We start from the raw sequence: 15,140 nt of genomic DNA, 5'->3' as shown, positions 1-15,140 counted from the left end.
GTATGTTATCTGTTCTGTGAAATGCCTGTTTTGTATCTTATCCCTGTTTGTTCTGCGGAGTATTATGTTCTTAGTGATTTATGAGGGATTTTGTGTGTCCTTGTTGATGTTTTTATGTCAGATAAGTGTTGCTGAATTATCTGCCAGTTTGTGGCTTGTGTTCTTTTCAAAAGATGTCTTGGTTTATTTATAGGACAGTCTTTGGCTTTCTTTTTGGAGTTAGCAGTATTTGTAGATTTTTAAGAGATCTTTTCTTTTCCCAGGGTCAGAAAGTTATTCACATATGCGCATATGTATGTTCCTAAAGTCAAAAAGTTTTGCTTGTGTATGATGTGAGATAAAGACCTGTTTTTTTCCATTTGCATAGCCAGTTTTTCTGACTCCATTCTTCTTGTCAGTTTACTGCCATGCCACCTGGATCATGTCAGCATTCTGTATAGATGTGCAGCTGACCCTACACGCTCAGTTGTGTTCTCGAGTATTTTAGTTATTTTTTTATCTTAATTTTGCTTATATATGTGTATATATATATATAGACAGAATTGACATCAGACGAAGCTTTCTTCACTTGTCATTGTAGGTGTTTTCTTCATTAATGTTACAAAATGTGTGACCTTGGTGCGTTTTCTGTGGCTCCTGTGTGCCACTTCCCCATAGTTGGCCATCCAAGGTGCTTACCATTGTTGTTATTGTACAAGTGTTCATATACCTTTTGAATCCATTGCCGATTAAAACCTAGGAAGGATATTAAAATATGATTCTAAAGAATATTGCTGATTGGTTTTCAAGGAGGGTTTACTAACATTTAGATCTATTTTTATTAAGTAGAAGAAAATGTCTCCCAATATTCTTAACACCTTTAGCTATAAACATTTAAAAAGTTAGGATTTTGTTAGGCTAGGAATATTTTGTTTCAATTCGAGTTACTCTTGACACTGAATTTTGTGTCATTCATGATTTTTTGCAATTTAAAATTCAGTTTCTCATGAGCATCTTTGCCTTTGCCATTTCTTGTATTCCTGTTTTCTCAAATTACAGGAACCACAGTGCTGTGTCAGTCAGAGTTACTTAAGAGCAAGATGAATATTGGGGTTAATTTTAATTTATATTTGATCTAATCTTAAGTTTTTACAGAATAATTGTAGCTTTTGTAATCTGGTTGTTAATTGTATTTGAGAAGTATTACTTGGATTATAGGCTTTTTTTTTTTCCTTTGGTTAAATAACAGAAGTTGTGATGAATGCTTCATACTGTGTTCACTAGAGAAACACGTAAGCAGAGGGAGATCACACTGTGTGTGAGTTACTTATTTAATTTATTTGAAAGGTAGAGAAACAGAGGTCTTCCATCTGCTGCTTTACTCCCCAAATCCCCACACACAGGGCTGGCCAAGCTGGTGCCAGCAGCCTGGAACTCAGTCCAGGTCTCCCAGTTGGGTGACAGGAACCCATGTACTTGAGCCATCACCTGCTGCCTCCCAGGGTATGTATTAGTAAAAAGCTGGATTGGAAGCAGAGGGGGAACTTCAACCCTGAGCACTTTGATAGAGGATATGGTGACTGAATCACTGTGTCAGAACACCCACCCATTTAATTATAAATGAACTATTTGTAAGAGATTTGAGTGAAAAGATCCATCTGTAGCATAAGAGTAACTAGAGTTAAATGCCAATGGCAACTTTTCTTCAAAAAAATTTTTTTATTATCTTTGGTAGTTTATTGTCATTGTAATTCCATTTGAAGATTCCTGCTCTAAAGAAGACATCAGAAACTTGTACAGGTACATTCTCACAGGTGTTTATCACTAAAGCATTTGCAATAATGAAAAAAAAGACATAAGTCTGGCAAACTGGGAATGATTGAGGAAACGTGTCAGTCACAGTAATAGCTAGCTGTCAGTCTCTAATGAAGCAAAATCTTATGAACAAAGGATATGACTTGTGTAAACACTGTGATGCTGCTGAGAACCCCTCAACACCCCTCACAAAGACATGGAGGAGGGCGCTATTAATTTGGGAAATAATAACTTTATTAGACTTTTTTTTTTTTTTTTTTTTTTTTTGACAGGCAGAGTGGACAGTGACAGAGAGAGAGAAAGAGAGAAAGGTCTTCCTTTTTCCGTTGGTTCACCTTCCGATGGCCGCTGCAGTCAGCGCATCACGCTGATCCGAAGCCAGGAGCCAGGTGCTTCCTCCTGGTCTCCCATGGGGTGCAGGGCCCAAGCACTTGGGCCATCCTCCACTGCACTCCCGGGTCATAGCAGAGAACTGGACTGGAAGAGGGGCAACCGGGACAGAACCGGCGCCCCGACCGGGACTAGAACCCAGTGTGCCAGCACCGCAGGCAGAGGATTAGCCTATTGAGCTGCGGCACCGGCCATATTAGACTTATTTTTTTTTTAAATATTTCATTTATTTATTTGAGAGGTAGAGTTACAGACAGGGGGAGAGACAGAGAGAAAGGTCTTCCTTCCATTGGTTCACTCCCCAAATAGCCACAACAGCCAGAACTGTGCTGAACTGAAACCAGGAGCCAGGAGCTTCTTCCTGGTCTTCCATGTAGGTGCAAGGGCCGAAGGACTTGGGCCATCTTCTACTGCTTTCCCAGGCCACAGCAGAGAGCTAGATTGGGACTAGAACTGGTGCCCATATGGGATGCCAGTGCTGCAGGTGGAGGATTAACCCACTGCACCACAGCGCCAGCCCCTATTAGACTTATTAATAGTCATAAGAGACCCCAAAGTAGAATACATAATTCGATGTAGTTTCTAGCATAAGTAATAATTGCACAGAAGTAGACAACTTCAGGGATGGGCATTTAGCCTAGCAGTTAAGACACCTGCGTTTTGGGGTGAGCCATTGGTTTAGCAGTTAAGACGGTCCTCGAGGGTGGTTTTGTGGTGCAGCAGAGTATGCTGTCTCTTGTCATGCAGACATCCCATGTCAGAGTGCTGGTTCAAGTCCTGGCTACTCTACTTTCCAGTTCAGCTTCCTGCTAATGTTCCAGGAAAGCAGCAGATCGTGGCTCAAGTACATTTGAGTCCTTGTAACCCACATGGGAAACCCGGATTTGGTCCAGGCTCCTGGCTTCAATCTGACCCCACTCTTGCTGTTTTCAGCATTTAGGGAGTAAAACAGCAGATGGAAGAGTGATATTCTCTCTCTCTCCCCGCTCCTCCTGCCTCCATTGCCCCCCCCCACCCCCGCCTTTCAAGTAAAACAAGTGAAGAAAAAAAGAAAAAAGACCCCCATCTCATATTGCATGCATGGCGTTGAGCCCCAGCTCTGGCTCCTGACTTACTTCAGCTTCCTGCTAATACTCACCTTGGGAAGCAGCATCTAGTTTCTGCCACCACATGGGAGACCTGGATTGTGTTGCAAGGCTCCTGAATTCAGCCTGGCCCGGCCTGGGCTATTGCAGGCATTTGGATACTGAACTAGTAGGTGGTTCTGCCTGCCTGCCTGCCTGCCTGCCTGCCTGCCTGCTTTTCTCTCCCTCAACCTTCTCTCTCTCAAAAAGAAACCAAAACTCTGCTGCTTTAGATATAAATGATATGTCTTAAAACTTCCTACAAGTTGAGCATTGGTAATTTAAAAATTAAAATCTGAATTCTCCAAAATTTAAAAGCTTTTGCCACCATGATAACTGCAAGTGGAAAGTTCCACACCTGACCTCATGTGATAGTTCCCAGTCAACTACAGGGACACTAAAAATATTATGTAAAACTACCTTCAGGCTATGTGTATTAGGAACAAATGAAATCTCATGCAAATATTCCAACATTTGAGAAAAGTAAAACCTGGAAATGAAACATGAATGGTCCCAAGCATTTTGGATAAGAGATCCTCAGCCTGTGTTTTAGGCCTCTGATTATTTGGATGAGAACGACTTTAACTGAAACTTTGCTTAGGCCGTGTGAACTAATTTTGATGCACTGATAGCAGTTACTGTGGGGATACATGTTAGACCACAGAGAGGAGAGAATTAAGGAAATTCTGTATTTTGCTTTTTGGCTCCATTTGCAGAAGTTACTGACTGATAACTTTCTCTCATGACAGTGTTTTAGTTTTCTGCGGAAAGACACATTGATGAGAAACTGATAATGTTCTGTATAATGTTTTAGGTGGAGATTATAAAAAACTTCCTTCCAAAATACTTGCAGAGATCGAGACCTGTCTGAATGAAGTCAGAGCTGAAATTTTTAGTAGACTTCAGCCCCTGCTCAGATGCACATTAGGTAAGTGATGGTGTGATAGAAATATGTACGTCTTAAAGAAATATATTGTTTTATTACTTTGGATGATCAACTTCTTGGGCAAGAGAAGCTGAGTCATCTGCCATAGGACTCTAACTCTGGATAAGTCACTGTTGTGCGGAGCTGTTCCATGTCAGTGTGAGAGTGGTGGTCATTTCTTGGGAGGAGGTGCATTTCTCAGAACAAGGTGAACACTTAGGGGTATAACATTGGGTACTTCTCTAGTACTCTGTGCATCAAAAAGCACCCAGGAACTTTAAAATGTCAGTGTGAGAGTGGTGGTCATTTCTTGGGAGGAGGTGCATTTCTCAGAACAAGGTGAACACTTAGGGGTATAACATTGGGTACTTCTCTAGTACTCTGTGCATCAAAAAGCACCCAGGAACTTTAAAATACTGTAGGCTTATCAGATTAAATGAAATCAGAGTCTCAGAGATGAGGCCGAGGTAATCAGTGATTTCTAGAACCCCCCATGTGAGTCTTCTGTATGGAAGTAGAATCTGTACTGACCCTGAATGTTGACTAAACTTTTCAGGTCAGCTTCTTTATCATTTTGGTTGTTATTTACAAAAAAATAAATGTAGGGGCTTGTGTTGTAGTACAGTAGGTGAGGTCACTGCTTATGGCAGCAGCATCCCATATTGGAGTGCCTGTTGGAGTCCTGGCGTCTCCACTTCCAATCCAACTTCCTACTAATGTCCCTGGGAAGACAGAGGATGATGGCCCAGACCTGGCTGTTGTAGCCATTTGGGGAGTGAGCCAGCAGGTGGAATATCTCTCTCTGTAACTCTGCCTTTTAAGTAAGTTATAAATCTTATAAATAACACACACTCACACAAAGTACTGTCGTCTTTGCTCACCCTCTGTGCAGTTTAAGGACTACATTACAAATAGAACTGAAGCTCCTTTTGTACTCTTCCCCAGTTCCTCTTTATCTCCTGACAAAGGTAGCTACTGTCTTCAATTTGGTATTTCTTTCCTTCCAAAATATCTGTTTCTGAAAAAAGTGGAAAAAAAGCAAGACCTAATATTATTATGGTTTCTCCTTATTCTTTTAAATCAAAAGAGTAATTTACTCTTTGAATGCTGTGTCTGGTGGAATGGAGTGTAGCTAGAAACCTCCCCTTTTGCTACTTCATATGGTAACAGAGTTGGTAATGCAGGTAAATGGAGAGGAACAGTAAGGAAATGGTACTGAGACTATTGGTTGCTGATATAAGGGAACGTTGGAGCCCTGCTTCCCACCATAAGTAAAAGGAAACATGAACATATTTAAAGACCTCGGTGTGAAAAGCAGAGAAGTGAAACTTTGGGAGAAAATATAAGTGATAATTTAACTTTTATTACATGTTAAGTGATGATTTCACTTAAATAAGATGAAGAAAAAATTGATAAATATGATTACATTAAAATGTCAGACCTCTGGGCAAAGGTAGAACAAAGAAATGATATCCAACAAAGAACTCTTGAACATCAGTCAAAAAAAAAAAAAGATAACCTGACAGAAAAGTGGCCTAAAGATATTAATGAATAATTAACACACAAGAAAACTTGAATAGTCAGAAAAGAGTCACTAAAAGCTTTGCATCTTGGCAGTGGTGTTTTAAGGAAATGCACAGACTAGATTAGGAGTTGGGATGGGAGTAGATGTTGATCGTGGGAGCAAAAAGTCACTTAGTTAGGCAGAGGCTTAGATTTAAATTAGGTATTGGTATTTTATGTTCTCTAGTTAAGCTGTTTTATGCTTAGTACCCATAGAATTTGTAATCAAAGGAAAAAGATGATTAATTTAGGAACTATATAAATAGCCTAAAATTATCTATAACCATATAGCTAACAGTGTGTTTTGGTTGTTTCATTGAGAACTTTCTGTATTTTCCACCTGAATATTCTATTGTTAGGAAATGCAGATGGTTTGCTTTTTCAGTTAATACTGAATTGTGATACAGTACACATTTAAAGGCTGGGGACTAATTACAAATTCATGCTGTACTGCATACTGTTTATGCATATGGCGTTGAACACTCATTTCGAGATCACTTGTATTTCTATTTATACAGAATATTTCATTTGGGTTTTATGTTTTTGTACAAAAATAGCAATGGGACTGTACCCTAAAGATGACTATTTAAATCGCCATTTTAACTACAGGTATTTACAGTATATGCTTAGGCAGTAACACATTCTGGGCAGCTGTAGTTCCAGGGTAGTGAGACAACTGGACTGTGAAAGTGCAACTCTGTCCTGAGGAGGGAGGAGTTGGAAGGACTCTTAACTGTGCAGGGCCAGCCCAGGAAGGCTGCAGCCTAGCACCCCGAAGGATAGGAAGGAGAGAAACCACCTGGAGGAGGAATGTAAGAATGTACATCTTCCCATTTAACATACTTGCTGATCTCCAAGCTGGAAGCTACCATCTACTATGCAGTGTTTGCTTTAGTGACAACAACATTCAGATCTTCTTCAGGCTTACAGTTGTTGGAGATGAGGAGGTGGGCGATTCAAGCCTGGCCCTTTAACCCCGTGTGTCATGCCTTCTCCAAGGTCAGAGGAGAGAATTGGAGTAGAAATGGTGTTTCAGTGATTTTATCCAATTTTGATATTTTAACATTTTCACTGGTTATATTTTGTTAGTGTCTGTAGCAAACTGTGTAACCTTTGTTTCAATATATGCTAAAGTTTTTATAGTTCTGAGAATAGCTAGCTATCTGAGAAGGTGGTGTGGGTCTTCTGTAGTTTTTGTTGTTGAAATAGACAGGTGTGGAAAGAACGGTCTATCAAAGAAGGAGGTACCTTTCTCTGAAGGGAGGAGAGAACTTCCACTTTGACTATGACCCTGTCTGAATAGGATCAGAGTCAGCGAACTCAAAAGACCTCCATAGCCTTGGCAACTCATGACAAGAGCCTAGGGTGATTACTGATGCCATAAACAAGAGTGTCAATTTGTTAAGTCAACAACAGGAGTCACTGTGCACTTACTCCTCATGTAGGATCTCTGTCCTTAATGTGTTGTACATTGTGATTTAATGCTATAACTAGTACTCAAACAGTATTTTTCATTTTGTGTTTCTGTGTGGGTGCAAAATGTTGAAATCTTTACTTAATATATGCTAAATTGGCTAAATTGATCTTCTGTATATAAAGATAATTGAAAATGAATCTTGATGTGAATGGAAGGGGAGAGGGAACGGGAGAGGGGAGGGTTGTGGGTGGGAGGGAAGTTATGGGGGGGAGCCATTGTAATCCATAAGCTGTATTTTGGAAATTTATTATATTCATTATATAAAAGTTAAAAAATATAAGTACATAAGTAAATAAAAAAAGAAATAGACTGAGGTGATAACTAAATCATGCTGGGCATTTTTAGAGCGATGATTCCAGAAATGTGCCCCACCCAAATGTGAGTGACAACTCTGTCTCTATAGTGAGAAAAGACAGCAGTTTTGTTTGCCTTTTGTAACTGTTACTTATGAACAATGATTTTTCTCTTTCAATTGAAGGTGACATGGAAAGCCCTGTGTTCGCATTTCCCCTGCTCTTAAAACTAGAGCCCCACATTGAAAAGCTCTTCACATATTCTTTTTCCTGGGACTTTGAATGTTCCCAGTGTGGACACCAGTATCAACACAGGTGGGTGAGTGTTTTTAAAGGGAGTTCATCTACTGAAAATGATTGTCAGGATCACATTTGAATACTGCTCTCCCTGATTTCTTTACCCTTGACCGAATTTCCCACTACACCTCAAAGTCTTTCCAGCACTGAGACTGAAGACACAAACTGCAGCTCGCTTGCTGCTAGGAGCTGGAAGGATCCAAAGCCCATGGTCTCATAGATTGCTGTTGAGAGTGTCCCTTTAGATTCTCTGCTCTCATAACTCCATTGTCAACTCCTCTGTTAAAGAGCAGAGTATTTATTTGTTGTTTACTTTACGTTTTTAACATCATAGAAACTCCTAGAGGCTGGCAGTAGTTCATAGAGATAATTCGCATTCCTTTGCCCTGAGAGAAGTTTATTGCTTAGGTGGTGCCTAACTCATGAGATTCTTCTTAGGTATTTAGGGAGCAGTCAGATGTTGTTGAGTCTGGGAGACTGTGCTAGGGAACACACGCAACAGAAAAGTATTTGTTTTTTTACCGGTAAGCTTAAGACTACTAGAACAGGGTAAGAATTAACCTTTTACTCAACACCTTTTGTGAGGATGAAGACAGACACCCGTTTCTAGTCTGTCATTGATGGACCTCAGTTATCTGATTGTAGTCCGTGCGGGAGGTCCTGTTATCCTCACTTGACAAATAGGACACCAAAGCTTGAAAGGGGCTCAGCCGGTGCCGGAGGTGACACACTAGTAAGTGGCAGAACCTGCAGGCACGCCAGGGCTTTCCTGGCCTCCAAGACTCTCACTGTGGTCTGCTCCCTAGTTACTGCCTGGGTCTTAAATACTGTGAACAAGCTTCATGATGAAAATCAGCCCAATTCCAGCTTTTCTAGACTCTCCATCTTGGTTTCACAGCTTTTCATTGAGTGTGTCCTGTGTTCTAGTGACTCCTCTGGAAATATTTGTCCTGGCCACATTCAGCCTGTGGGTTGGGAAGATAATATATGAACACGTAGTGGAGGGCCAGTAACTTAGTCATTTAGTTGATCTTTGGGCTGCTTTCCATTATCTTTGAACGCAAGGTAGTAGCTGCACTTGAGAGGTGCATAGCAAAAGCTCCGAGAGCTCAAGGGAGAGACGTGTCTGGGGTGGGCACCTGGCACGGCAGTTACGATGCAGATGCCTCTTTTCATTTTTGGTGTCAGTAATGCCAGCCACATGGAGTTGTTTGAGTCAGGGATGAACGCTTTATAACTGACCACCTTAGAATAGTGCTGCTCAAGTAGGGGCTCCCCACCCTGCCCCAGCCATAGGCCATTTGGCAATTTCTGGAGGCATCAGTTATTACAGCTGGGGTTGGCCTCTGGTGAGTAGTGGCCAGGGACAATGCAAAACATCCCACAGTGCATAGGGCAGTGCCCCCCATCCCAGAGGATTATCTGTGCTGCTATTGGAAACTGCCTTTGTCGCTTTCTTGCTTTGCCTTATAGCTGAGAGACTGTTGGTGATGTGAGGAGTCTTCAGAGAACTTCGTCACTAGGGCCAGGGAGCTCCACTACCATGTTGATAATGTGATTTGAGGAAATATGAAAATATGAATAAGCAATAAAGGGAGTGCCATTAGTTTTAGGCATTGGCTGAAGTTACATACATGAACTTAAATTATGTCTTCTTTCTTCATAGGTGTACGAAGAGTCTGGTCACTTTCACAAATGTCATCCCTGAGTGGCACCCTCTTAATGCTGCCCATTTCGGTCCTTGTAACAATTGCAACAATAAATCACAAATAAGAAAAATGGTATTAGAAAAGTGAGTTAAAATTTTCTTACAATTTTTAAAACAAAATGAGGGTGGATTTATATAAATTTTTTTAATGTGTGGTATTCAGAATGGCGACTACAACTTACGTTTCAGAAGTTTGGGTGAACGCACACTTAGGATCACCAGATGCTTCTGTTAATCAGTGTACTAGCTGATACCTTCCAGGGTGACACTCGGCGGCAGAGCTGACTTCGGGGGATTGTCTGGCCCTGTTCTCCTACAGTTTTCCTTCTTTCTGCCACCCCCACCTCCTGCCTCCACATCTTTAAGGATATTAAACTTCAGTTTTTTTCTCATGCCAAGTGCCTGAAGTCACTAGGATTCTGAGATCTCCTTAATCTGATTTCAAGAACTAAGATGATTCCAAGATGAACTACAGGCTCATCTGTGTGCATTTTCATTTTTTCCTAGATCTCGGCCTGCTAATTCTTCATCATCTTGGAAGTCTTCTGCCGTCCTCAAGCAGATGTGTTTTGATTGCATTTTGCCAGCTTTTTTGTTTTTCCACAGTGGAATAGTTGGTCAGAATTATCTTTTCTGGTGTCACCAAAAGTCCTGTCTTTTTAAACTTCTCGGGTCAGTTACAGCTTCAGCAGTCTGTCTTGTTCATGCACTCACACATCTTTAACCTTCATTTTCAGTGTCCTTATCTCTAACTCTTCAATTAAGGGAATGTTTTGAGATACAATTTGGTTTAATAAAGAACCAGCGATGCCTTTGAATGTGCCAGAAAGTCCGCAGCATCTCTTCAAAGGGTTATTCTCATTGAAGCATAAATACTCGTTCAGGTAATACTACCCAAAGGCTTAAAAGGGAGGAGGGGCAGTCTTCCCTGCCTCCGGGCTTCAGCCTTAAGGTAGTGCAGTCAACCCTTCCTTTTGTGGATTCCATCAACCTTGCATTGAAATTATGTTTTTTTAGAACTGTATCTGCAATAACATGGAAAGACTTTTTGCCCTTGTCATTATTCCCTAAACAATATAGAAGAGTTATTTTACAGAGCATTTCCGTTGTATTAGCTATTATAAGTAATCTAGAGATGATTTGAAGTATATGGGAGGACATGCATGGGCTGTGCAAATACTGTACTATTTTATATTAGAGACTTGAGCATCCACAGATTGGAGCCAATCCCACTTCTACCCCCTATGAAGGGTCCACTGAATTGTGGTATTTCAAATGATTCATTTGCTCTGCTGTATGCACTTTGTTCTCCTTTTATAGTAGTTGAAGACTAGGTTTTTAATACCAAACCTTGGCCCCATCGTTGTCCTTCCAGTGGGATAATGTATTTGGCTAAGTTAGTACTTGCAGGGTACTTGTGTTTTTATGGATTCAAAGGTCTTCAAAAAGCTCGTATAAAGTGTGCATTGTTCATCTTTGTATCTCATATCATCTTACCAATAAAAATTTCTTAAATGAAAAATAGTGTACATTATGAAAAAACTATGCATGGGTTTTAGGCTTTTTTAATCCAAATAGACTTCATTTTCCACAAACTTTTTTTTTTTTTTTTTTTTTTTAATTTATTTTTGGAGCTGGTGCTGTGGCATAGCGGGTAAAGCCAACGCCTACAGTGCCGGCATTCCATATGGGTGCTGGTTCCAGTCCCGGCTGCTCCACATCCAATCCAGCTCTCTGCTTTGGCCTAGGAAAGCAGTAGAAGATGGCCCAAGTCCTTGGGCCCCCTGCATCCGTTTGGGAGACCTGGAAGAAGCTCCTGGCTCCTGGCTTTGGATCAGCCTAGCTCCAGCTGTTGTAGCCATTTGGGGGGTGAACCAGCAGATGGAAGACCTCTCTTTCTCTCTCTGTAACTCTGAATTTCAAATAAATAAATAAATAAATCTTTTGAGAGGCAGAGTCACAGAGGGAGAGACAGAAATATCTTCCATCTGCTGGTTCACTCCCCAAATGGCCAATGTGAAGCCAGGAGCCAGGAGCTTCTTACTGGTCACCCACATGGGTACAGGGTCCCAAGCACTTGGGCCATCCTCCACTGTTCTAGGCCACCAGTAAGGAGCTGGATCAGAAGTGGAGCAACCAGAACTTGAACTGGCTGCACAGACAGAGGCTCAACCTACTAGGCCTCAGCACCAGCCTCCAGAAACTTCTAGAAGTACCATTGTATACATCATTATTCCCTCTTAGCCAAGCATGTGGTGCTTATGTTCAGGGCGTTCTTCATTATATAGTTGGAGTCATTCTTCTAGTTTCTAGCCCAGGGCCTCATCCCCTTGTTCCAGGGCATCTGTAATCTGCAAACATGGAATCTTATAGGGCTCCAGTGGGCCAAATAAGCTCTTCTTAGTATGGCCACTCTGTAGCACTGCCATTACCACTGGGCCATCTGCCCTGCGAGGTACCGCTTGTCTGTCGGTTTTTGTCTTCTGAATTTGCTGACTTCTCTTTTGCATGCCTGCCTCCTTTTCCTCTTTGTCCTTCACTGTATCCCATAGCATTTGAATGGGAAGGAAGAGGAGCTGTGCTTAACCAGAAGTCTGTAATCTTGGCTTTCTGCTGTCCAAGCTTTGGGAGCAAGTTGAGGGAGCCTCTCTGATGCCCTTTCCTTGTTGAGAAGGCAGGTGGAAGGGCGGCAGCGTGTGACCGTCTGTCATCCTGCACTGGGCCATTGCATGGCTTCAGACTTCTTGGGGTTTATCATTTTTTGGTTATACCTGCTTTTTCTCAAGCCTAATGATAGAAGATAGACTCATTCTGTTACTTTGTTTGATCTGTTAATTGTTTCATTGCAGCATTAACTGTTTAATTATACTAGTATGTTGTTTTTACTTTACATTAAAGATTCATGCTGTAGTCTGGAAATGTATCTATTAGGTAAAACTGTTTCATTGGAAAATTTGCTTTAATAACTGAGAGGCCAATTTATGAACAAAATTTGTAATTCGAATATTTTCCATATATTCAAAAGTAAATTGAACTAGTGTAAAATTTCATTTAAATGATAAGATCTTTATATAAGCCCTTTGTAGTTTTTTACTTGGAAATTTTCATAACGATTTGTTTGTACCTGCTGAAATTTAAAAATAGATTTAATATAGTCTTTAGGAATTCACTTAAAAGCAATTATATCCATCATGATATATGGGTAATTCTATCATGCAACATTCTAAAAAGTAATAGAACACCTTGTCTTAGATAATCCACATCTCTGTTATGTCCCCATTAGAAAAGGAATCCATTGATAAATCAGGTGAATGGCGCCTAGTGGATCAAAACTCATTTCATGTCTTCAAGTAAATTGTTTAGGAATCATGGAGCACCAAGATCCCTGAACCAGATTTTATTTACTTCCAAAACTGTTTATTTACTTCCCAAACTCTTGAAGTGAACCTCATTACAGTCTCCTTCAGGAGTCTGGTCGTACACTGCTGTGGATCAGCATTTGAAACGTGTATTTAAACTCACTTTCAACAGTGAGTTATTAAGCAACTCTTTGTAAAGAATAGGGAAGTGGTAGAAATAAGACATTTCTGTGCTTACAGAGCTTATTCAATGTGTTACAGTGATATGGAGGCTTTTTGATTTAAGCTCCTCTGCAAAAGTTTGAATGGATACTGATATATAAAATAGCTATAATTTATCTAAATCCTCATTGCTTGATAGGAAATGCTTTATTCCTGTTTTTTTTTTTTTTTTTTTTTTTTTTTAAGATTTATTTTATTTGAAAGGCAGAATTACAGAGAGCATGCAAGGCAAAGACAGAGAGATCCTCCGTCCGCTAGCTCACTTGCTAAACGGCTGTAGTGGCTGGATCTGGGCCATCAGGAGCCTCCTCTGGGTCTCCCAGATGGGTACAAGGGCCCAAGCACTTGGACATCCTCCACTGCTTTCCTAGGTGCATTAACAGGGAGCTGGATCAGAAATGGAGCAAGCCGGGTCTTGAACTGGCATACATATGGGATACAGGTGCCACAGGCAGCAGCTTTATCTGCTATGCCACAGTGCCAGTGTCGCTCCCCCTCTTCGTGGAGGAGCGACACTAAACCCTGCCTAGGCTTCATATCCGAGTCATGGCACCATTATGTCGCTCCCCATCTTCGTGGAGGAACGACACAGGACCCTGCGCTGTTCTTTTGTCTGCTTGGCCCTCCCCAGGTTTGCTGCTGGTTCTTCCCGGGTTGGCTACCGACCCTTCCACCTCCGTGGAAGGGCGGTTCCCCCTGCCACATTCCCCACTTCCGCGGGGGGAGCGGTACACCGCCAGCCGGCTCTCTCAGGGGCTGCACAGGTGTTCCTTCAGATAGATGTTCCCCTTAGATGTTCCTGGTGCATGTTGTCTCTCTCCTCCTTTATAGTCCTCTTCCGCCAATCCCAACTCTGCTACCCACACGCCGAGTACGCTGCTCTCCTCCAATCAGGAGCAGGTCCTACAGTTTATTGGTTGAACTGGAGGCAGCTGTGTAGAAGCTGTTTCTCCCTTCTCAGCGCCATATTGTGGGAGAGCAGATGCATAGAATAAGTCTTAATTCCAGTAACTTAGTCTAGTCCGAGTTGCTCCCCACAGCCAGCTCCTCTTTATTCTTTATAAGATCCTTATACTACCTCCAAAGTACAGCTTGCAAACCTTTGAGCAGCTGTACTTTTCTAAAGAGGTATTTTCTTGTTACAGTTAATAGGAACCAATTCTAATTATTTGGGTTACAGTTGATTTCATTCACAATTTTTCATTTTTTATCAGTCTGAAATAGTTGCAGTAGTGATATGATAGATGTGAAGTATAATGAGACTTAAAAATTACATTTGCATTTATTTTCTCTCTAAAGCCTAATTATTACAGTTCAGATGCACATATATACATCTTGTTAAAATTGCATTTTCGAAAATAGGCATTATTCCACTAGTTGGAAAGGAAATTAAAAACTTACACTTCAAACCACTAGCACAAGATGTGAGTGCTCTTTATGAGACCAGGAACTCATATCCCTGCTGTGTTTGGGGAGTAGATAACTAGCACAGTTCTCTTGTGCTGTTTTCTCTCTGTTCTGTTTTCTTTTCCTAAGGGTAGATCCTTAAGTAGGAGTCCAGTGCCACTTCAGTTGAATGCAAATGGATCTTAGCTTGAAATCTCTTGTTGACTCTAGATTCTAGTTCTCTTAATCTGTCCCATGTAATTTTCCTGTGGTTGAAGCAGTACCTAATTTGCTGTCAACTCTGAGCTTCATCTCTGATTGATACTGCAGGCATTGCAGGAAGGAAGAAGCTTGAAAATGAAATTGAGTACCAAACAAGGGGTAAAGTTCCACCCTGGCCTGAGAGGCTGGAAATGAGACAAGCTGTAATTTTGAGTAGGAGAATTCTGTAACTTCCAGGGACACTAGATTCCAGGGCAGGTGTGGGGATGTCCTGCCCTGTGAATTCATCTGGTCCAGCCCTGCAAAGGCAACTGCAGGTGGGACACAACATTCAGTACATCTCTAGCAGACTCATTTTTAAGTTGATAATTTCGTATGCC

The 15,140-nt window shown here is 41.2% G+C and overlaps 1 protein-coding gene across 6 annotated transcripts in view; it reads left to right on the top strand.

Moving 5' to 3' along the window:
- The window catches only part of USPL1 (ubiquitin specific peptidase like 1), a 41,920-nt gene that overhangs the window by 15,388 nt on the left and 11,392 nt on the right, over window positions 1–15,140 (top strand). For 3 of the 6 annotated variants that reach the window (XM_070049062.2, XM_070049059.2, XM_089304265.1), the window contains 4 exons: window positions 4,123–4,236; window positions 7,752–7,881; window positions 9,530–9,655; window positions 10,079–10,243. In XM_070049062.2, coding sequence (XP_069905163.1) covers window positions 4,123–4,236; window positions 7,752–7,881; window positions 9,530–9,655; window positions 10,079–10,243 — 535 coding nt within the window. Of the gene's footprint in view, window positions 1–4,122; window positions 4,237–7,751; window positions 7,882–9,529; window positions 9,656–10,078; window positions 10,244–10,313; window positions 10,456–15,140 lie in introns of those variants that run through there. The other 3 variants (XM_070049063.2, XM_070049061.2, XM_089304266.1) reach the window with 2 other exon arrangements.

The sequence above is a fragment of the Oryctolagus cuniculus genome, chromosome 9, assembly GCF_051225735.1.
Source record: "Oryctolagus cuniculus isolate XC-2025 breed Fujian yellow rabbit chromosome 9, ASM5122573v1, whole genome shotgun sequence".
NCBI lineage: Eukaryota > Metazoa > Chordata > Mammalia > Lagomorpha > Leporidae > Oryctolagus > Oryctolagus cuniculus.
The sequence above is the reverse complement of the archived record's forward strand: the minus strand, read 5'-3'. Positions and strand labels throughout refer to the sequence as shown.